The sequence below is a fragment of the Gopherus flavomarginatus genome, chromosome 6, assembly GCF_025201925.1.
Source record: "Gopherus flavomarginatus isolate rGopFla2 chromosome 6, rGopFla2.mat.asm, whole genome shotgun sequence".
In the NCBI taxonomy this organism is placed as follows: domain Eukaryota; kingdom Metazoa; phylum Chordata; order Testudines; family Testudinidae; genus Gopherus; species Gopherus flavomarginatus.
In genome coordinates this window covers 39,129,064-39,152,084 of record NC_066622.1, presented here as the reverse complement: position 1 = coordinate 39,152,084, position 23,021 = coordinate 39,129,064, and the positions used below count along the sequence as shown (strand labels likewise).

Below are 23,021 nucleotides of genomic sequence, written 5' to 3'. Positions count from 1 at the left end.
GGCACTAAAAGAGAGAAACTTACAGGTGCGGGTTGAACATTCGACTCATTTTAGAGACATGTTCATTTTCACAGTCTAGCTCATCATCCCCTTGGTCCATGCTGAACTTTCTCTTGGGGCTGATGGGAGGAGGGCCTGTTCGATGGTTGGTTAGAGCAGAGGATACTGGAAGAGACTGCATTCTGGGCTCACCTCTTAGAGCTGCTTCACCTACAGGAAGAACACAAGGTAAAATGAACACAGGGAAAAATGCATCCCCTTTTAAAACAACACTTAAGGGGAAGTTTCTGACACAGTAATGGGGCGCATGCCACACAGCATGTTCAGGACACGCTGGAAGAGTGGTTAGAAGCCAAGTATTAGGCATCACTCAGAAGACAAGTCTGTCAACCAAGAAACTGTTTAGGATCCAGTTTAAAAATAAAAATGTTGGAATAAAGTAACAGTTGAAAAAATGCACTACAGAAAGGATAATTTACTCACCTTGGGTGAGCCGAAAGGCTGAGCCAATGCAGTCTTTAAAAGTACTTTTATTCAGAAGCATTTTTTTTAATAGGATAGGCCAACTCAACACTGAACTTACATTACCTTACGATGCAAAGCATGACTGACTTTCTTTTGTGTGTGCTATGTAGGCTTTGCTCCTTCCCTATGCCAGCGTCTTTAAATTCTGGGACTACATTTCACATTTGTGCCAAATACTCATGATATAAATTATTTATTGAATAAACTTTAAATTTAATATTATATAAAATGTTGCCTGAATCAAGCCTGTCAAATATATTCATTTAATTACTCTCGGTGAACATTAAGGGGAAAATTCTGCTCTTGCTGACACTGGTGTAAATTTGGCCCTTTAATGTCATTTTGGTGCAATGAACAAAAGAACATGCCTGTATGGCACATGGCTCATAAAACTTCAATCCTAAACAAGTTAATTTTCAACTAGATTAGCTAGCAATAAACCCAGGGGATACACCTCATCACAGCATCTGAGATTTAGCAGGAAATCTCATTTGCAGTATACAGGAGTTGTATATACAAATTCAAGAAATGATACATTTATATAGTATATCCATTTGCTGTAATTAAGCATGCCTTACAAATTGGGCTGCAAACGTCTTCCCTTTACAATTAAATGCCAGTGTTCACCAATGTTTACAGCCTCCATTGATACATCCATCTCTACTGCAATAGGTCAGATTTACACCTCATATGGACTTTTAAATTAAGAAAATCACTTTTGGGGGCTTTCGAGGGAGTTGAGGGTAATCTGGACTATCAACTTTACCCACCCTGCTAATGGCTTCTGAAACAAACACTTTTGTTAAAGTTTAAAACTGGTGTTTTTCCTTCAGTGTCTGAAGCATTTTAGTTTCCACATGGTCACAATTTTCGGAAATAAAATTAGGATAAACTCAAATCCATCTATAGCAATGCGGTACCTAAGAATGAAACCTTTGTCTGCCACTACACATTTTGATATCACCACTGTTGAACAGATGATTTATAGAAAGTAGCCCTAATTCACACGGGTGACAAGTACTATTTTGTTGGAAAAAGAACGAGTGAGAAGAAAACCTCCTGAAAGTTTACCAGTAAAAATAAGCATTTTGCCAATTGAGTCAGTAAGATATAAACTAGCAAATATACTGTGACCTATATTACACCACAAGTCATGATTTCTATTAAAGACCCTGGCACTGAAGCTAGATTGGAATTTTCCATCTTGAAACTAAATAGTAGAAAGTATGTTCTACAGCAGACATTCTGAAACTGGACATGCAGACCACGTGGTGTATTAAAACAGACAATTGTTAGTTGCAAATCCCCTACCCCAGCAGAAAAAGCCTTTACAGAAAGGAGGTTTTGCCATTAAGAACTGAACCTGATCAATAAATTCTATACTACATTTTTCAATCTTTAATGTTACCAGTAAGGAGCTCCACATATATCATGGTTACATTCTGACACAAGCCTGTGGCTACATCAACAGCACTAAATCATATCATAATCAGCTACTCCCTACCTAGCTTATCTCCCTTATTTCTATCTTTGAAGTGTAAGCTGACACCCACTTCAAAAGATGAAATCTTGATCATTCTGAAGAGTCTGATATTTCCCTTCCCCCCAATCCTTCCTCCCTCCACCCTGTCCAAGGTCACTTTTGAAGTCTCAGAGTGAATGTGAAAGGCAAAAATCTACCCGTACCGTCCATTCACCAAACTAGAAACTGTTTTGGTTTTCAGGAAGTTTGACACAGCATCACAGCAAAGAGACACCAAGTAACATTTCCTAAATTGGCTGTATCTTTTGTTATTTTGCCAAATATTAGGATTCCCTCCCCCCCAAAAAAATAGTGTCTGTGGTGGCAACAGCACTTACTAACTCGATTAATAAAACACATTCAATTAGAAAGTTCATGATAGCGAAATGCTATCATCTTCTGCATTTGGTGTAATAAAAGCCTTTTTAAAGGAACATAGTAAAGCATAAAGGATCTTCACTAGCTCTTAATAAAACCCATCAAGCTCTACAAAGATTCTGGTGGTCAATTTCTCTCAGCCTCTTAGATGTACTTAGCAAAAAATATTGGGATCATTATTCTAAGAACAACTAAAGTCACCAGCTAGTTCTGAGTGTTCTAGTGATTTCATCCATGGCGTGACAATGCCACTTAGCAAAACTAAATCAGATGAATGTAACGACCACTACAACTTCATGAAGACATTGTTACTGAGGCCCTGGGTATCAGAAGGTGTTGAAGACTTTCTTACTGAATTGGATGGCCATCAGCATCTTGCTGGAGGTGGTCAGTACTTCACAGGACTGGAACCCTATAGGGAGAAAGGGCTGGCAGAAAGAACCTAAAAGAAAAGGCAGTGAGGGAGGGGGGAGAGAGATGGATTGGGGGGATGCAACTGATGGATTGACGTCCATGATGAACACTAATGGGATCACCATCAATTGCAGGGATAAACTGTTTTATAAACATAACCCCTGCTCCATGCATTATGCTGTATTTATCCCACACTGCAAACTCAGCCTCTCATATGGCCTCCAAGACTGATTAGGTCTATAACTGGTTTACATTAAAAAAATTGAAATAAAAAAAGATTTGTTTTCAAGTTTTTCCTCTTTACAGCACTTTAATTTAAATCAGGGAGAGAGAAACCACAACTCAGTCTACCAAACAAAATGCTGTTTTACTGACTGGATTTGTCTGTCTCTGTCTGACCACACTCTATGCTAACCAGACTGACATCATCCTACTGGCAAGACAACACTCTGATAAAACTGTATTTCATAAAATTCCACAAGCCTATACCCAATCTTCAAAATACATTACTGCACAGGCCTGCGTCTGGGCTGCAACTGAAGCACCGATAGCCAACGCATGTTCATTATGCTTCTCATAATACTTCTCTTTGTTTCAACCAGCAGCTGAGTAAGGCATTGCATATCTGCCTCTTTCAAATGGTTCTGCTTATGACTATTTATCCCAGTGAACCTTTTTTGTTTTCTTTTCTTTTTAATTAGAACTGTTAGGCAACATGATAGCATACAGACAAGCTAAACAGAGATAATGACGTGACATACCATCCGCTTGTAATTGCAGTAACATACAGTTCCGTTAACAGGACTCCATGCATTCAGCAAGAATGCTCCCTCCTTTACCAACTTAGAAGTTTAAATCTGAGGTTTCTTTAGTATAATGGACCTAACCTAAGCTATATGTTTAGAAAAGCAGCATTCCAGATCCATTCATACTGCTCAGCCCTACAATACCTTGCTACTGTCCCGTAAGTACTGGATCATTTATAAGTGTGTGTGTTTTCTCCTCGAGTTCAGTCAGCACTGTCTCCCTGCTGAAATGTTACATACAATACAAGCTTCAAAAAGGCATAAATCATGTTTTTACAAATGCTGATTTGACAGCAAGATACCAGAGAAATCCCAAAATGCATCAGATAAAATCTTCTGAGAAGTCCATGACTCACCAAGACTAGAAATAAAAAAATTAATATACACACATTTGTCAGCCTGCTTCCTTCCTCCCCACCCCAGATTCTCAGTGTAGGCTGCAGCATGCCTATTCAAACATGGCTACCGTATCCTATTCCCCCTCCCAATTTCCTCCTTCCAGCTGGCTGCTATTAAGTCCATAAAATCTGAGCATTAATTACACTCCAGAAATGAAAGTCTTCATCTTTCCAACCAAAGATTTACAAGATACACTTCTCAACACAAAACAGACTAAATTAAATTCTGAAACTGAGGAACATGCAGATGAGAGAGCAGTGAAATTTAACCACCACTTTCTGTATTCTCTACTCCATTCTCCTACCACCTCAAACACAGAGGGAGAAATAAAGTGCAGGGAGGAGTGATCATAAATGGGAGTAAAATTACAATCCATGTATTTATAGAACAAGAACTGGGTCATTCGTAACTACTCAGTATGGAGTAGGGGACCTATAGCAAGGTGCTGAAATCTAAGAATTACAACTAAGTGAACAAACAATGCTAAACAAGGACATTGGATCACAAAATGTACCCTGTTCATCAATCTTGTCAAGTGATTATAAATACAAATATTTCATAGCATGCTAAACATCGTAAAAAAGTGAAATCTTAGTAATATGAAATCTAGCAGGTATTAAATCTTCAAGAAGAGCTGAGATTTTGTGTGAGATTTCTAAGGGATGCTGTTTAGCCATTTTACTTTAACAGTTATTTGACCAAAGGGAGCACATGCATCCACTTAGATTGTTCAGTAGTAAATCCTAACTGAATGATAAAAAGTCTATAAATAAATATTCAAGCTATCAGACGTTATGGTATTTATACAAGCACTGTACACTTTTAACAAAAAATGTGCAGACTAAAAAGAAGTTGATGGACTGGAGAATAAGTTTTTTAAGACAATCTGAATACAAGTACATTCCTAATGAAACAGTGAGAAAAAAAAATCAGTGAATAGATACAGTCTAATTCTAACATATACTACAAAGGTAGCCCCTGGAAATGGTTTTAAAATGATTTTATTGTGTAGCTGAGAGTGCCTCCACCTCCTCTCTTGTAACAGAGCACTCTCCTCAAACAGGAATCAGTTCAGGGAAGTTCTAGGACCTGTATTACGCAGTAGATTGACTGATTAACTAGATCGATCACAATGGTCCCTTCTGGCTTTATAGTCCATAAATCATTCACTTATTTGGCATTGGACCCGATCAGCTTCCTCACAAGATGACACCAGGCTAGCAAGAACCCAAGCTTCAACATATAAATTACAGCAGAAAAATATTGCTGGGAAACATTTGCCGACATCCAAACCATCCCTGAGAACTTCTGGCTAGCAGTGTAAAGAGAGGTCTGCCAGAAAACATGTGTCCAGAAGCTGAAACATGACCATTATGTTGCCTGTCGTATTCTGGCTCCTCCATCTGACAAGGAAAGGGTTTTCTGCAGGTCTGCCCTTGACGCTGCTACATTTAGGGCCTGCCACAGGAGGAAGGAGAACATACCATAATTTAGTGCCCCATGAGCTGTTGCCCCTGCACACAGTCCCAGTCACTCCCTCATAGGCTATCTCTACCCTTCATGGGGATAGATTGTATGGAGGATGAGAGGTAGTGCAAGAGGCTGCTTTGGGTCAGAATTCGGCTGCAATGATATTTTCCTCCTGCAGACGGTGGGTGTTCTCACTGGAGGAGTCATCTAGGCAGCAGCCTGTATTTGACCCGCATACCGTAAATCTGGTTCAGTAGCACTTGCTAAGACTGACTCCAGTGTAAGAGGCATTGAGTGTGCTATATTCCATAGAAAGCACTTCATTACTATAGCTTAAAGGATGCATGGTTAAGTGCTCAAAGGCCAGGAAATGTCAACGTTAAGGTTGCCTGCATAAGCCAAGCTTGTACATACACCCTGGGCATATCCATCACTTTGAAGTGATTATGTGATCTCCTACTATTTCTCTATATATTTCACTACTATAGAAACAGGTATGTAGTAATTTTAGTAGTCTGAACTACTCTGTAATATGCAGGAGCAGGGAAAGATACATAGTTAGCTGAGCACTTAAACTCCAGTTAAGAACTTATTAGAGAGACATGGTAGGTGAGGTAAAAGCTTTTATTGGGCCAACTTCTGTTAGGGAGAGAGACAAGCTTTCAACTTTTAAGAGAGAGAGAGGAGTTCTGCGGGCCAGGCACGTTCCTGTGCTATGGCACTCCTATGGTGTGCAGGAGCAGGGCTCCATCCTGTGTACCTTTGGTGATCAGCCAGAGAAGCGTTGGGGCAGGTGGGCAGGGGGAAATGAAGCTACAGAGCAGGTGAGCTGGAGCTGAACCGTATGCTTCCCCTCCATGGAGCTCCTAAACACCATATGCTAATCTTTAAGGATGCCTATTTCTGTCAAATTTCACTTTTCATACCTCAGCAGTTTTGGCTGTAGGGCAGTTGTAGGCCCCTGTTCAGCAAGGCACTTCAGCAGATGTCTAATTTTAAGCATGTGACTAGACCAGTGAAGTCAAAGCTAGCCATGTAAAACAGGGTCCTTTTTGCATTCTCTCGCACTTAGTAACTCCTGCTTTCAAGGTGCTGAGCTACAGTACATGAATCCAGACAGCCTGCAGCTACACACAAGTGTCCACATTAGCTTGCTTGCAAGACCTAATTACAACCAACGCTAATTAATATATTTCGCAAGTTGCAAAAAACAAGCAGGTTCCAAAAGAAACAGAAAAAACATCCCAAGCAACTGTTGCTGTTTCCTGTAATGAAGAGCGGGCTCCTTCTCCTTGCAATGTAAATGGACTGAGGCCTGGTCTACACTATGCGTTTAAACCGATTTTAGCAGCGTTAAACTGTACCCGTCCACACAACGAGGCCCTTTATATCAATATAAAGGGCTCTTTAAATCGGTTTCTGTACTCCTCCTCAACGAGAGGAGTAGCGCTAAAATCGCTATTACCATATTGGATTGGGGTTAGTGTGGCCGCAAATCGACGGTATTGGCCTCTGGGCGGTATTCCACAGTGCACCATTGTGACCGCTCTGGACAGCAATCTGAACTCGGATGCACTGGCCAGGTAAACAGGAAAAGCCCCGCGAACTTTTGAATTGCATTTCCTGTTTGCCCAGCATGGAGCTCTGATCAGCATGGGTGGCGATGCAGTCCCAAATCCAAAAAGAGCTCCAGTGTGGACTGTACAGGAGATACTGGATCTGATCGCTGTATGGGGAGACAAATCTGTTCTATCAGAGCTCCGTTACAGAAGACGAAATGCCAAAGCATTTGAAAAAAATCTCCAGACCATGATAGAGTCCACAGCACAGTGCTGCACGACAAGCGTAACGGAAAGCCAAAGAATCAAATGGATGCTCATGGAGGGAGGGAGGGGGCACTGAGGACTCCAGCTATCCCACAGTCCCCAGCAGTCTCCGAAAAGTATTTGCATTCTTGGCTGAGCTCCCAATGCCTGTAGGGTCAAACACATTGTCCGGGGTGGCTCAGGGTATAGTTCGTCAATGTACATCCCCCTCCCCCCATGAAAATAAAGGGAAAAAAATCGTTTCTTGACTTTTTTCAATGTCACTTTATGTCTACTGAATGCTGCTGGTAGACGCGATGCTGCGGCAGTGAAGAGCAGTATCTGCTCCCCTCCCCTCCCCGGTGGCAGATGGTACAATATGACTGCTATCCGTCGTCATAATCAGCCCGTGAGTGCTCCTGGCTGGCCTCAGGTGAGGCTGGCCGGGGGCACCTGGGTAAAAATAGGAATGATTCCCGGTAATTTCCAGTAGATGGTATAGAACGGCTGGTAACCGTCCTCATCATAATAACTGGGGGCTGAGCTCCATCAGCCCCCTCCCTTTCATGTGTAAAGAAAAGATTCTGTACTGCCTGGACTATCATAGCAGTGGGATGCTGGGCTCCTCTCCCCTGCACCGCTTAATGTCCTGCCTGGACTATCATAGCAGCTGGAGGCTGCCTCCCTCCCATTTTATCTCAGTAACAAGTCAGTGTTTCTTATTCCTGCATTCTTTATTACTTCATCACACAAATGGGGGGGACACTGCCATGGTAGCCCAGGAAGGTTTGGGGAGGAGGGAAGCAACGGGTGGGGTTGCTGCAGGGACACCCCCTAGAATGCCATGCAGCTCATCATTTCTGCGGGATCTGACACGGAGCGGCTGCGCTCTCTGGTTCTCTGATACACTGGTTCTCTAGTACATTTGCCCCATATTCTAGGCAGGACTGACTCTATTTATAGATACAACATAAAGGAGGAAATGACCCGGGGGATCATTCCCATTTTTGTCTTTGCGCCCCCGGCCGATCTCAGCCAGGGGCATCCATGACAGCAGCAGACGGTACAGAACGACAGATAACCGTCATCTCATTGCCAATTTACAATGGCGCAGCAGATGGTACAGAACGACTGATAACCGTCTCTGCTGTCATGCAAGGGCAAATGAATGCTGCTGTGTAGCGCTGCAGTATCGCCTCTGTCAGTAGCATCCAGTACACATATGATGACAGTAAAAAAAAGCTGAACGGGCTCCATGGTTGCCGTGCTATGGCGTCTGCCAGGGCAATCCAGGGAAAAAGGGCGTGAAATGATTGTCTGCCGTTGCTTTCCCGGAGGAAGGAATGACTGACGACATTTACACAGAACCACTCGCGACAATGATTTTTGCCCCAGCCACTGGGATCTCAACCCAGAATCCCAAGGGGCGGGGGAGACTGCGGGAACTATGGGATAGCTACGGAATAGCTACCCACAGTGCAACGCTCCAGAAATCAACGCTAGCCTCAGACCATGGATGCACACCACCGAATTAATGTGCTTAGTGTGGCCGCGTGCACTCGACTTTATACAATCTGTTTTACAAAACCAGTTTATGTAAAATCGGAATAATCCTGTAGTGTAGACATACCCTGAGATGCTTCTTTTTCACCTGGCTCAACGCATAAGGAAGAAGGGGTATTCTTAACTGACACTGTTTCTGACCCACAAGCCAGCTCTCCTAGCAAAAACATACATTAAACATTTAAAATGCTACAGACGGACCACAAATGAATGCAAAATATTTTTACTTGCGCTCTCACTGAGTTATACTGTCACTTTATTCTTCTCCCAGAAGTATAGTAGTTAAGCTCATGAGTAGAGTCACAAGCCACTCCTGCTCCAGTAAAAGCAATGTTGATTAATATATTACTATGTACCAGAGTCATAGTCAGGATGCACAGGGTCCAACAGCCCCAAGTATGTGATCTTGAGGATGCTTCAAAACCTACGGCATTGTAAAACGGGCTGCTGATGGTTCAACTGCCAAGCTCTCCAATTAGCAGCAGTATTTCCTTGATGACTGCAGATTACTTTTATTGAGTGCAGCACAGAAAAACAAATTATAGCCTCCAAACGAAAAGAAAAAGGCATTTACCTGCTCCAAAAAACAACAAATCCCATTTTCTTGTACTTGCTTAATAAGACTATATTACTATTGACTGTACTACAGAAAGATGCATGTTCCATTCAACTCACTGGCAAAATACCCTTTATTCTAAATGTAATTAGAAGTGCTTGTTTACCACTAACCATACTTTTCGTGTAGTAATATTTCTCATGGATGAATCACTGAACTCTTAAAAAGGCCTATTTCAGATCTAGACAATGAGTTTTCCTCCTTGTGAAGTTTTAAATCGCAAATACATCTCCATGGGCTGGATTAAAAGCTCACTGAAGTCAATGGGAGACCTTCCGTTGACTAAGTGGGGTTTAATCAGGACCCAAATTGTTTTCATGTGACACATTAGCTGTATAGTTCCATTTCCAATATAGAAAATGAATACAGATTTGTTTACTCAAAACCATGGTCATGAAAAACCTGAGTAACAAATATCCCCTTAAATTCAGCTTAATTTTGTTAATATTTAGAGAACTTTACATGGACTATCATTACACTTGTGACTGGCTAACTTCAGGACTGATGTTGGTTAAAAGCTTCTAACTCTCATTTCCCAAATCTGAGCTCAACATCTACATTTAAAAAAAAAGGAAAGATAAAATAAGTAATACCTAGTGAAAAATTCTATGAAAAGTCACGAATGGCTCACCAGTATCTCAGTTCTGGAGTTCAAATGACCACTCCTTTTCAAACTTGTGGCAGTTTCTGGGTCTCTCTCTTCTCTTCTCTGTCACCAAGGTAAGTGACTTATTGTGAAACATAAGAGACAGGAAAGCAGAGTTGATCAAAGGCCAGTCTGTCATTAGGTGAAAATGATCAAAGCTTAAAGACTTGCCATCCACTTCAAAAGTAAATCTGACTGAGAGTAAGGTTACAATAGGAAAGATTTGTTAAATCAGGTTCTTAAGCAGTATTTTAACGGGCTGAGTGGTATCAAGAGACATCATAAAAAGCTAAATTAAATGTAATGACAAAAAGAGGCAAGTAGGAGATTCAATTTGTGAACGTCCAAAACTGAATAACTCCTTCTGAAGAACATATAGTTAAATATTTGCAAAACTGACCAACGTTTTATTAACGGACTGTATGTATACACACCGCTCAAATCTGAATGTACGTCAGCTAATATGGTTAGCATTCTGTACTTTTAGAAGTAAGGGCATGCTGTTTGGTTGCCGTTCTTTTTGTTTGTTTTTAAACGTTAGGGCCATGTGGTGCTCTTAACTCTTATTTGCTCTCCTAGCTCATGCATTTTCTGGGATTTATAATATTTTTAGATCAATGTATTTGTATAAGCTCTACCTAGTTGTTCAATTTCCCTGGTGTGCAATATATATGAAATCCCTCAATTTCAAAATTCCACTCTGGTCAAATCTTATAGGAGGACAATACTGGGGTGAAATGGGGTTCTGTAATAGAACATGCCTGGGATATTTTAAACTGGTTAGTTCCAGGTAAGATTAAGTATTGTACTGTAACATAACTGTAGCTCTTGGCTATTGCATCTGGTAGCTCTTGGATACTCCATCTCCTTCCCGGAGATGGCATGGTCAGTATCTTCTAAATGCAAACTTTTTGGTCCAGCCGAGCCCAAACATCTGAACAGCAATTAAACAGCCCTGAGTCAGCAGAAACAGGACAGCCATGGGTGTTTAACTGCAGTACAGAAATACCCTTGGGCTCCCCGCAAGGAATACATGCCTGACTGATAGCGGATCCCTTCAGCCTGTTGATTCTGTAGTGTTCTTTACTAGGTGATGCGAGCCAGTAGTCTTCCCTAGATGCTGCTAAAGTGCAGTGTTTGGACTGCAACAAGGCTTTTATCATGGTTCTCTTGACAGAAATACTGTACAGTCCCAGGCTAAAGAAACAGACCTTAGTAGCTTTGTTCAAACACTAAAAGGAAAACAAAAACATTTGTAACTTCTACCATAGGCAACAGATATTGTGGAGACAAGGAAAGAGTCAGCTACTCAATAAGTACAGACCTGTTACGCTGCAGAGCTAATTTCTAAAACATCAGCCCATGGACAACGGTGTCTTCAGATCAGGGTGTAGCATCATGGGAGAGGAAAAGGGGTAAAGGAGGCAGAAGATAATGTTTTTCTACAGATAGCTGAACCAGGCTGGTCTGCATAATCGTTATGGTGTTGGTTGTGTCCCCATTCAGCTTGAGGACCATTTTGTGAAGCTTGCAAGCTCTTTCCCTTACTGAAGCAAAATAACATGGATTTTATTTATTAAGAGATATGGGCCAAATGCCTGGAAGTCTTGCCTCACAGCTATGGCTTTATTTCCTGGAGAGGTGTCTGAGATGCGTCTGCACCTTTGGGGATAGAAAATGTGGACACAGAAACTATGAAAGAGTCACAGGTAACGTGGAAAGGGGGACTAGTGGATGATGCTGATGGGTCTCTACTGATGAGGAAATGCAACAAGTTGCTACACTGTCTTCAAAACTCAAACAGCCTTAATGAAGGGCAGCCTGGGTAGCACCACAATTCCTCTGGGAAACTGAGATAGAACAGTTAGCTTTATAACAATGATACCTACCCAGACTGCAACGAAAGAAATGCACAAAATTCTGTCTGTATAACATCAGAAGGAAGTCGACTATTTTGACCCAGCAGGCAATATGTCCTCCTTTTTGAGCAAGGGTTTGACATAAAGGTTGCCCATGCAGTTTCCCTCAAATTACAAAAAAACAAGCTTGAATTTAGCAACGTCTTCTCCTCCTACCTTATAAATCAAGAGCATAGCAAAGGGAATGGTAAGGATACAGTAGGGTGACCAAACAGCAAGTGTGAAAAATCGAGACGAGGTGGGGGATAATAGGCACCTATATAAGACAAAGCCCTAAAAAATCAGGACTGTCCCTATAAAATTGTGGCATCTGCTCACCCTAGGATACAGATACAGGACTGAAATGCAAAGATGCTCTTATGGAGACAATGGAAGATTTCATCAGAGAAGAATGACACCCTGTGGGTACATTGAGATGTGACTTTCTTGAAAGTATCAGAAGTTCTCCCAGCCGTTTCATTGTGGATTGAGCAGCATAAAGGGAATGAAGAGAGAAATTCTGGTGACCAAGAACTTGCAAAATCATTCTTTTCCAGGGAATCACAGGGCACGCTGTTCCCCATCAGAGCTCGGGGAAGGATTTGTTTGAAGAACAGGTCGGAACAGAGTTTACTTCAGAGGCCAGGAAGCTGTGATGCACAGTTTCAATTTAGCTAAAAACTTTATGTGCTTGCAGCTGCGCTATGAGAGGGAAGGATTAACTTAATATCAGGAGCAGTCCAAGCATTATTAATGTCAACATACGCTAGCAGATACAGTTCCCCTCTAATATTGGACTTTTCTTCTTCAACAGTAAAGAAAATGGCCAGCATATATGTAATTTGGTTCCTCTAGTATACTGGTTTTCAAGCTTTTTTCATTTGTGGGCCCCTAAAAGATTTTGAATGGTGGTGCAGACCTCTTTGGAAATTGTAGACATAGTTTGCAAATCCCCAGGGATTTGCAGACCATGGGGTTGAAAACCACTGCTCTAGTAGAAGCCATTCCTGAGTCTCAAAAAACCCATTATGCCCCTATTGGCGGATCAGAGGAGATTATTACTGCATCTCCTTAGAAGGTATGAAGAAAAAGAAGCTGGCTATTCCCTCTCATTCAAATGCACCTCTTCATAGTGACTGCAACAGATGTTATCAGAGTCTAAGTGAGCTGCAGGAAGCAGTCTGTCCTTGGGTGTTAAAGGACTGATGGGATCCTACTTCAGAGAAAGAGCTGGCCAATTTATTTTAAGTAGAGGATGGTGGTTTGAGGGCCCACGTTGCAACCTCACTTCCAATAAACCTTTCACAGAGAGGAAACGAAGTCAGACAGGAAAGATGGAGGAAGGGTTGTGTCTACTACTGAGAAATTACACGCTGACTGGACAGGATTTCCTACCACCGACCATAGATTTCTGGTCAGCCAGGATAAGTTTGTCAGAGCTCCTGGAAACTGGGGGAATGAGCATAAATCAGAGCCTCTGAGGCACTCTAGGTGGATGGTCTTGAGATCAGCGAGGGCACATTCTACATCTCAAAGGACTTCAGCCAGGAGTCCATTGTCTTGCTCTCTCACCCAACCCCTAATTCTTATTAGTCCTTTGCTGGCACACTCTTTTCTTGGCTCACCTGCCTTCAGGCTCACAAATTCAACCTTTCCTTATTTCTTCCAGTCAAAGAAGCAGAAACATGCCTCCATCAATCACTCCTACATTCAGCACAGCGAACACTGGGATCTCTGGACAGACTGCTAGAAACAAGATCCAGATTTCATTGGTGTTTCTGCCCGTCACTCATGTGATGACAGCAACTGATCCAAGAACTCTAGCAATCAAATCTCCAACTATGCACTATCATAATATCACACTCCAGCTAATTACTTGATTCAATGATTCTGGACTACTAGAAAGTGTACCAGTTCCAACTCACTTCGTGTAACACTTCCCTGCATTACCTTAAAGGTGCATATTTAAAAACTTTAGTGTACCTCCACTGTCCACCAGCTGTTAAATATGGCATATGCTTCAATCTGCAATAGAGCTTGCACTGCTCCAAACTCCAGTTACACATTAGTGACTGGGAAAGCCGTGGTCATGGACAACGTTGGTGATGTCTTCAGCTGGGAGACAGTGCCATTGACCACAGAGGTAAACATTATCTTACCCTGGCTTTTGTGCAACTCTGCCTTGCTGCAGCAGGCCCAGGGTCCCACAGCTAGATAGCAACTTAGCTGGAGTCTCTCCGCCCCACACCATGTCCAGTATTTCAGATGTATTGACAGACTTTTGGAAGCAAACATAAAACAAACTAGCAGGGTGTCTGGCCACATTTTTTTTGTGAACCTCACAAGTCTCTAGAACATGGAACACTAAAGTATAAACAAACCAGCTGATGAACGCACAGCGTATGTTCTGGTTCATATTGTTGAGGGGAGGGATGGAATTCTGGCTCCTTTCAAGACCACCCAGAATAACCCCTTTTTAGGACAGCTAGCACCCAATTAACCCAGGTGCAAACAGGAATCCTAAAACTTTCCTCCATTTTGTTCAATTTAGGGAGACACCAGGGTTCATTATAGCTGGGAGGCAGGGGGCACTAAAGGCTCTGTTTGTCCCATTCTGTGCTAACAAGGAAGAAAGGATTTAGTTCAGACACTGAGCTTTAAGACACATGCTAAATTTTCCTGATATAGGTGACTCACTGGAATTTTTATTTGCATATCTCAAAAGCAGACGGTTGAAAGTGTATCTAGGTCACTAACAGATTGAGATCATGACATGGTTTACTGGTTGAGGCAAAGGACCGTAAAGTCAGGAGTTCTGAGTCCCATTCCCAGCTTTGCCACTGATTCACTGTGTGAACTTGACCAAGTCACTTAACTTCTCTTTGCTTCAGTCTGCCTATCTGTAACTAGGGATAATATCTGCCAATTTCACAGGCGTGTTGGAAGGCTGAATTAGAGCCCATCAAACACTAAAATCCTTTGGATGAAAGGTGCTGGAAGTGCAAAATACGTTACAAAGCATATTGAAACATTTGTTTCGCTTATCACATTCATTTCTATATGGCCCCAGTGAGAGCCACTTGTAACCAGTTAGGGTGGTGGTGAATTTAATCCACTGCAAACATAAATACTGCGCTTCCTAAGGCAAGTGCTGTAGTACTGCCAAGCAGTTACCTACACTGCTAGGGAGTAGGACTTTCAAGATTCTCAAAGAAGAGGATTTCTGATTTTTCACTAATAAACTAAGATGTGTCACAGATATCTTGGTTCCAGAAATATGAGAAGGAAGGGGGACATTGGAGAGAAAGAACCAGTCATGCTGCTATAAGGGTCAGTGCTAATGCAGGACATCTTCATGGCTCCAGCTTTGGAGTTCGTTGGTGAATGATGTAGTCTGTTGTCTAGAATAGGGCAGCAGTGAAAAGTTCACCTCTTAACTGGTTTCAGAGTGTTCAGCAGGAAAACTGTGCATGTCAGCATTCTCTCAGATGGCTCCATGTGATTTAATGTAAGCTGACCACAGAGTGACAGCTTTCCCAAGATGCCACAGCATGAAAACTGAGGGGTGGGGGTGAAACAGCAGCAATGCACACCAGATGTCAGAAGAGGACATCTAAAGGTCTTTAGCAAGAACCACTATATTAAAAAAAAAATCCCCTTCCACGCTATAAATATTTATACCAAATCCAAGAAACTGGCTGGGATTTAACTACTTTGGTATGAATCATGTGGCACTTACCCTTCCCTCCCCTACTTAAAATGCATATAAAGCCACCACAAAGGAGGTGCTGTACTCTCATGGCTATTTCTTTTTAATGCTAGGAATATGTTTTTCTCAAGCTTCCACTTTTTATCAGAATACTTTCCAAACAATAAATATTCAGCACAATTGGATATTCCTGTTTTAGTTGGCTAACTGTTGAATGGTATTTACTCTTCTTCCTAGGTTATTTTAGGGTCACAGAAACAAGATATTTTTGCTTTTTTTTTTAATGACCAGCTGAATTAAAATTAGGAATATAAAACATTGATTATGAGAGGTGGAACAAGTCTAGGGACTGTCTTAAGACAGCAATACAGATCAACAAGGGGACACATCTTAATGTCTGATTTCGAAACCCTTAGAGCTGCAGAGTTTAGAAATTCCCCAATCTGTTTGTTTTACAAGTAGGAAAATGGGGAAAACATAGTGGTGGATTAGCAAAGTTGCATTTCAGTGTGCCATGGAAACAGTGTCTGTCTAGCTATTTCCCATCACCACAGCATCCAGGTGCCACTCTCAAAAACACCAATGAGAATTTCTGCCCATGGGAAAAAAACATTCTTCACCCCATCTTTAACTGCCTCCACTTAACAGATTTTCACTGTGAGCTTTGGTTTTATTTGTTCCTATATGAAGTGTTGCTGGGCCACACTCCCACCCTTGTTAACAAGGGATGGTTCATGTCCAATCAGCCCTTCTAAGTTTTCTGGCTGAGAAAGTACAATAATCATTTGAATATTGGATATTTCTCCTTGTTTCTTATGTCTCTTCTGCATCTAACCACTACTCACATTGAAGAGCCTAGTGTTAACACATAAGAGAAAAGTTCTATTTTTCTGAGTTGATGTTAAGCTCTACAAACTGGGAAGGCATCATGAAGAGCAGCCTGCATGGCTGCCCTGCCAATCCTATATCCAGGAACAACTACTGCTTTTCAAACAGTCAGTTCCAAACCTTTTCCTGGGAGAACAAGATATTTCTTGGAACCTGCTAACAGAGTTTGGAAGGGTGATGGGAAAGTTAACAATGCTAGGTGCTAAGTGAGCCATGGAGGAAAGATCCCTCAGGAAAAATGAGCAGTGAAAAGTAAAGGTATGATGATGCACTTTAAATTAAAAAAAAAAAAACAAAAAAAAGGAAAGTAGGGTTCTTGCAAACATGCGTGCTGCAGAAAGAAAGGAGGCAGAACAGTGATGAAAATAACTGGACTGGTAATTATCTGCTGCAACAGTGGATTTGCTATGTAACGTACAGCTTCCTTCTCTTTTCCTGCTATGATACAAGAACTATAGACCCTCAGCGTTATTCATAAATATTATTACTACTGGCCACATAAATCCTCTAACAGGAAGCATTACCTTGTGTATGTTATTTTTCCTCCCACTGATGCAGCAAAGAAGACACACAAAACAGCAATATGCAAAATTTGTGTAGGGAAAAGTTAGAGAGGTGCACAATAGCCCTGTACTTCCTTGTACAACAGCTTCCTGTCCCGTGGGACATGGACATTTAGTTAAATCAGTGGCCAGGAAAAACACTGATCTAATTTCAAAACACCAAATAGTGACAAAACTTAGGAGGAACAAACCTTCTAAACCGAATTCTACTACACAATTTTCTTCTGTATTCACAAATATTTATTATTTCAACATGGCTGCTAGGCGGCTTTGGAACATCTCAGCCCTAAGGGATTTAGGCACCCAATTTCCATTAAGATTATGCATCCATATCTCTTTGATGGCTTTGAAAATCTCAGCCTCAGTGTTGTTCCTGCTGGCCTAGACGACTGGCTAGAAGCGATGCTTCTATAGTCCCAAAAAGCATCACTACTTTCCCCTCGCCAGAATTACACAAGAAAATCTTTATTGAGACTTTCCCATATAAAATGCTACAAGACGATCTTATTTTGGGACTAATTTGAAAAAAAGATACTGGTGACCCAAACTATTACTAACATTAGGATTATAACCCCTCACAACTCCACCCATCCACATGAGACTGACAAGCCGACATTGATAACCTTAATTACGAGTTCAGCCACCTATTTGAAATTTCTATCTATGCTAGATGGTCCACTGCCACCCTTCCCTCCCCATACCACCTCCTCCAAACAGTACACTCCTAATAGAGAGTGCAGAGCACACTCAGGTGCCATTATACATACATCATGATGGTTGTCAGGGATGCAGCCCTTCCTGGCCACCCACACACTAGGACTGCTGTATGGGGAATCAAACGCTGTGCGCTCTGGATTTCCAGGGGTATTTCAAGCTCCTGGAGCCTGAATGGAGTCCAGCCATTGCCCCAAACTCGGGATCCGTGAGCACATGCTCAGGGCACAGATCTTCTATCTGATAGCCACCTCCGAGTGTTGGGACTTGCTCTCCAGCTACCTGGCTTTTCAGGGCACAGCACTGACCCTTCCAACTCCCCACACTTAAACACGCCCATCCCAAGAGTCCCACTAAAGAGGTATGAATCTTCTAGTTTATCATTTAACTCTCTCAGGCGCATGCAGCAGTTGTGTTTAAGTCAATAGGCACACACACTTTGTTCAGTCTCTCAGCTTTATGCTCTTCCTATTTAATCATGGAAAGTACAGGAAAGTACAGATTGCCCAAAATAATAAAACATCCTAAACACAATGTCCCTCCTCGCTAGCTCTCTCCTCCCTTGGCAGACCATCTGTGTTCCAGCTTGCAAGGTCCTCCACCCCCTAGCCCTATTCTGCTCCTGCAGCAGCCTCCCTCATCTTAATCTTGTTCAAAATGGCTCCCCCTATTATCCCCTCACCCAAATTTCCTCCCCCCACCCAGCCCCTTTACAGATTCCTGCTGGGAGGTCACCTGCTTCTTTTGTTCTGCCTTTTGGTAATTTTCCATTACTCCAAATTCCCCCCTCCCCTTCAGACATGAGGAGAAAGCTTCTTCTCCCAGGAGAGCAAACCTATTGCCCCAAGGTGTTTTACTTTGAATTGACAGTTGAGCACTGATCATTCACCATTGTTTCTGGCCTGTCAGAGACATGACAGGCCAGCAAACTCACAGGGGATCCATCTACATATTGGCTTTCCAGGACACAGTTCATTTCACGACACAATTTCATAAAATCATCCAAAAATCAGAAGTGGTACAGACACAAGCCCCTATGCATCACAACAGTCACTTATATAAGCAGGGCAGTCAGAAGGAGCTTTTGCATATTTGATGAAGCACCAACAAGAAAGCTGCCCCATAGAAATTAAAACTGCACTGTGGAAACACATGGGGTATACGTGACTGCACCCATGGATGGTCCTAGCGTGCCAATACAACAGCCAGCAGTGCCATATCATGCAGTCAATTACCTTCCAAAGCATATGGCTTTTATTGAAAGGGAAAAGAAACAATGGCTCTCTGTGTATCAAGCAACAATTCCATGCTGATTTGTAAAGCAATATTTGAGGGAGCTGATACAGACTGTGTGTAAAAGAAAAAGCTGGCTGGCATTAAAATAAAATTAAAAACAAAACTGGGAAAGCACAATACAATTTTTGTAAACACTCCTCCAGAAACTTGTATTCATCACTACCTCGTGCTATTATCAGTGAAGAATTATGGCCTCTGTCCTGCTGGATTATTGTTACTGTAAACAACTTTGCTAAATTGCTTGGCACACTGTCTGCCTGTAGCATGTTAAACTCTACAGTCTACTCAGCCAGAACCAAAACATAAAGGTCCATTTGTATTAATCCTCAAAAAGGAATTAAGAGGCAACTATTTTCATGCAAAGTAGATGTTTAAAAAAAAGCAAGACCAATACATATGGATGAACTTTTTCCATTCATAATTTTAGATGCCACACAATGCCGACTGTTGTTTAAGCTTCTATTTGCTCTCTAACAGTCCTCTGTACAATACAGTGCATTGTTTAACTTTGGAGCAATTTAAGCTTTTTCAGTGTATTCTAAAGTCCCTGGATTTACATCCAAAGAAACTTGGCACTGACACAAATTTCACTTGTGAGTAACAAGTCACAGCCTTTAAACAAATTCCTCATTAATGCAATGCAGTGGAACATTTGCTTCTATAGATCTTACCAAACTTTATCTCTGGAAATGGGCTGCTTATCTTATCCCCTTGAAAGTTACAGAATACCCCAGTACCATATTTGTTTGTTCATTCTTGATTTAAGGTCCTTCAATAAATGTCAGAGGGCCTTAGAGGAATATCAAAACTCCAGGGAAATACCGTTCAAACCCAAACTGCTCCTGTTTTGCAGGACCAATGACGAAAAGAATCTTAAAGTTCACACTGAAGAGGACACTCCCAGTCAGTGACAGGAGATACTAAAACAAACATTGGAAAAAAAGTCTATAATTCTTTGTTTTCTGATTATGAAAAAAGGTATTTAAAAATAAAAAACTTATTGAATATAAATGTAGAGGACTCTCTAGGTTTGTCCCAGTGTATTACCGTACTTTGATTAAAATAATGAAGTTAATCCAGAGGGAAGCAGTCCAGTACAGTGTAAATAAAAGGGAAACTAAGTAAGATATTTTAGTTCACTATGTAAGTGGTTTTCATAGGGTTCAACATTTCCACTCACTCTTATTTGAAGAAAAGTGTTGTAAAGCTATTTTTATATATTTAGAAACTGAAACAGGAATTGGAGTTAATAGGAGAAGCTGATTATACAAATCCAGAGTGAAAAGCAAGATCAGCCAAACAAAAAACAAAAACACAACACACACCACCTGGTAGAAACTGTTCTTTAGAACTTAAAAGAACATGTGATATTTCATTAAAAAAAAGTGAACAAATGAAGTTAGCAGAATTACTTTCAGGCTCTGTGTACTATATCATATATCTACACTGGACTTTTTGGAAAACATACACATTTAATAATAGCTTGCTTCGCACTAAAACACTATATATCTTTACTAGTTGGAAATTGTAGCCAAGTAATTACAGGAAGTCAGTGAAGTAATTATGTAATATGCAACTAACTAGTATAAGCTGTGTACATTAAGCTAGGAAACAAAACAAAAAGTGGTATTTTTCCTGTAAATCTGGATCCACTTTTCTTGATAACAAAATCCAGTTTTCTTGACTGTCCATAAGACATTGCAGAACAAAAACTATTTTGAGCGCTCCGAGTCTCATAACATGCCTGGAGGGATTTCTCTACATCTTACTGCATTTTTTATACTTTTCCCAGTGCAACAGTCCAAGCCCCGGGAACACAGTAATAATGCAAAGCATTAGACAATGGAAGAGGGAGGAACGAAGACAGAAATCTGCCTTCCAACACAGAGCCATCTGTGCACTCCGTGAGATAAACAACAAAGTTAAACAATCTTCCACTGGAGGACTGCACCTTCTCATAAATATTTAAGTTGCAATTATCAGGAGCCAAAGTTTACCAATCCACTGCTGGCGTACCAAAGGACAGGCTCACCTGTGATTTGTTTTGTTAACTCAAAGCTCTGCCTTCATTACCTCACACAAGACTCCCAGAGAAAGAATATGAAACTAAAGTAAATTGAGTTTCCACAGCAAAACAAGATGCAGATGTTATACCTCAGAGTACATCCCCAGATCAAGTGTTTGTCATTTGATATGCAGCACTAGGAATTTGAGACTGGTACAGAATGGGTCTGCTTTATGGCCTTTTCACCCCAGTGAGGACACCATCTCCCATGAGTTTCCTGATTTCTCTAAGCTCATTAGAGAGAGAACAATGAAACTAAAGGACTACTCAATTAAACTGGCAGTTGTTGATAAATGTCACACGGAAGATAAATATACGTGATTCAGTTTAAGCATGAATATCAAGCACTTGAATCTAGAAGCCTCCATTTTTTCTATTTCTAATTGCACCAAACTGACTGAAAAATAATCTGCTTGAACAGCTGATCATCAACATCATCATGTCTGCCATCATTCTCCTGATGGAAGTGTGAATAGCTCTAGATTGAAGAAGCTGAGGCATTTGTCTCTCCATCTAATGAGAAAAACTACATAATTATCAATCATGTTATACAATTAAAATAATTTTGCTGCCAAGCTATACGTTGATTGAGGCATCACTAACCATTTAAAGCCAAGAGAGTCTAATGAGAACATTCAAAAGGACAAAGGTTATCCACACAAAATAGTTACCTCAACAGACATTTCAGCCATCTTGCAGGAAGTGAATGGCCCATCCAAGGATAAATTCATTTATGTGTATACCATAGGCGCTGACTCCTATGAGTGCTCCAGGGCTGGAGCACCCCAGGAACAAATAATGATGGGTACTTAGCACGCACCGGCAGCCTGCCCCGATCAGTGCCTCCCCCTGCACCCGGTGCCTCCTGCCTGCCAGTGGCCCCTCCAATCACTACTTCCCTTCCCTTCCAGCACCTCCTGCCACCACAGATCAGCTGTTTAGCAGCAAGCAGGAGGCGCTGGAGGGAGGGTAGGGAGCGGAGCAAAGACCAGGCATGCTCAAGGAAGTGGGCGGAAAGGAGTGGGAAAAGGTGAGATGGGGTGGGGGCGGGAATGGGGGTTTGAGGAAGTGGTGGAGTGGAGGCAGGGCCTGGGGCAGAATGGGGGTCGAGCACCACCGCCACCCCCAGGGAAAGGACAAAGTCATCACCTGTGATAGATACTATCATCTTAAAATATCTAGAAGCCCTCATACTTCAAGCATGATGATTCACCTGGTATCTATTCCTGCTTCTGCCACTGATCTGCTGCATGACCTTGAACAAAGTCACCTCACATCCCCCACACAACTGTTTCCTCTCCCATTTTGTTGTTGGTTATAAAGCTCTCTGGGGCAGGGATTGTCTTTTACCATATTTTGTAAAGCGTCTGACAGTAATGTACCAATCTCAGTTCAGGTTTCTAAGCCCTACTATAATACAAATTAATAACAATAGTAATAAATAATAATAATAATTCTCAGTTGTGCCATTCATTTGGCTAATCCTGTAATGCACCCACCTACCCCAGAAGAGGAGGGCCACTTTATGTTGGACGATCTCAGCAAACTTTCATTTAGGGCACATCTACAATGGCAAAGTTACAGCACTGGCAGTTACAGCGCCGCTCGGAGAGTGCTGAAGGGAAACTGGTGTTGTGTGTTAACACTGTCAGTTGCCTGTGCAAGAGCATATTCACACGTGAGGCAGTATTCGGAGCAGTGCACTCTGGGCAGTTATACCACAGAGCACCTCCTTCTCTTCTGC

The 23,021-nt window shown here is 41.7% G+C and overlaps 1 protein-coding gene across 3 annotated transcripts in view; it reads right to left on the bottom strand.

Moving 5' to 3' along the window:
• The window catches only part of VGLL4 (vestigial like family member 4), a 146,223-nt gene that overhangs the window by 37,964 nt on the left and 85,238 nt on the right, over positions 1 to 23,021 (bottom strand). For all 3 annotated transcript variants that reach the window (XM_050957898.1, XM_050957897.1, XM_050957896.1), the window contains one exon: positions 24 to 210. In XM_050957898.1, coding sequence (XP_050813855.1) covers positions 24 to 210 — 187 coding nt within the window. The remainder of the gene's footprint in view (positions 1 to 23; positions 211 to 23,021) is intronic.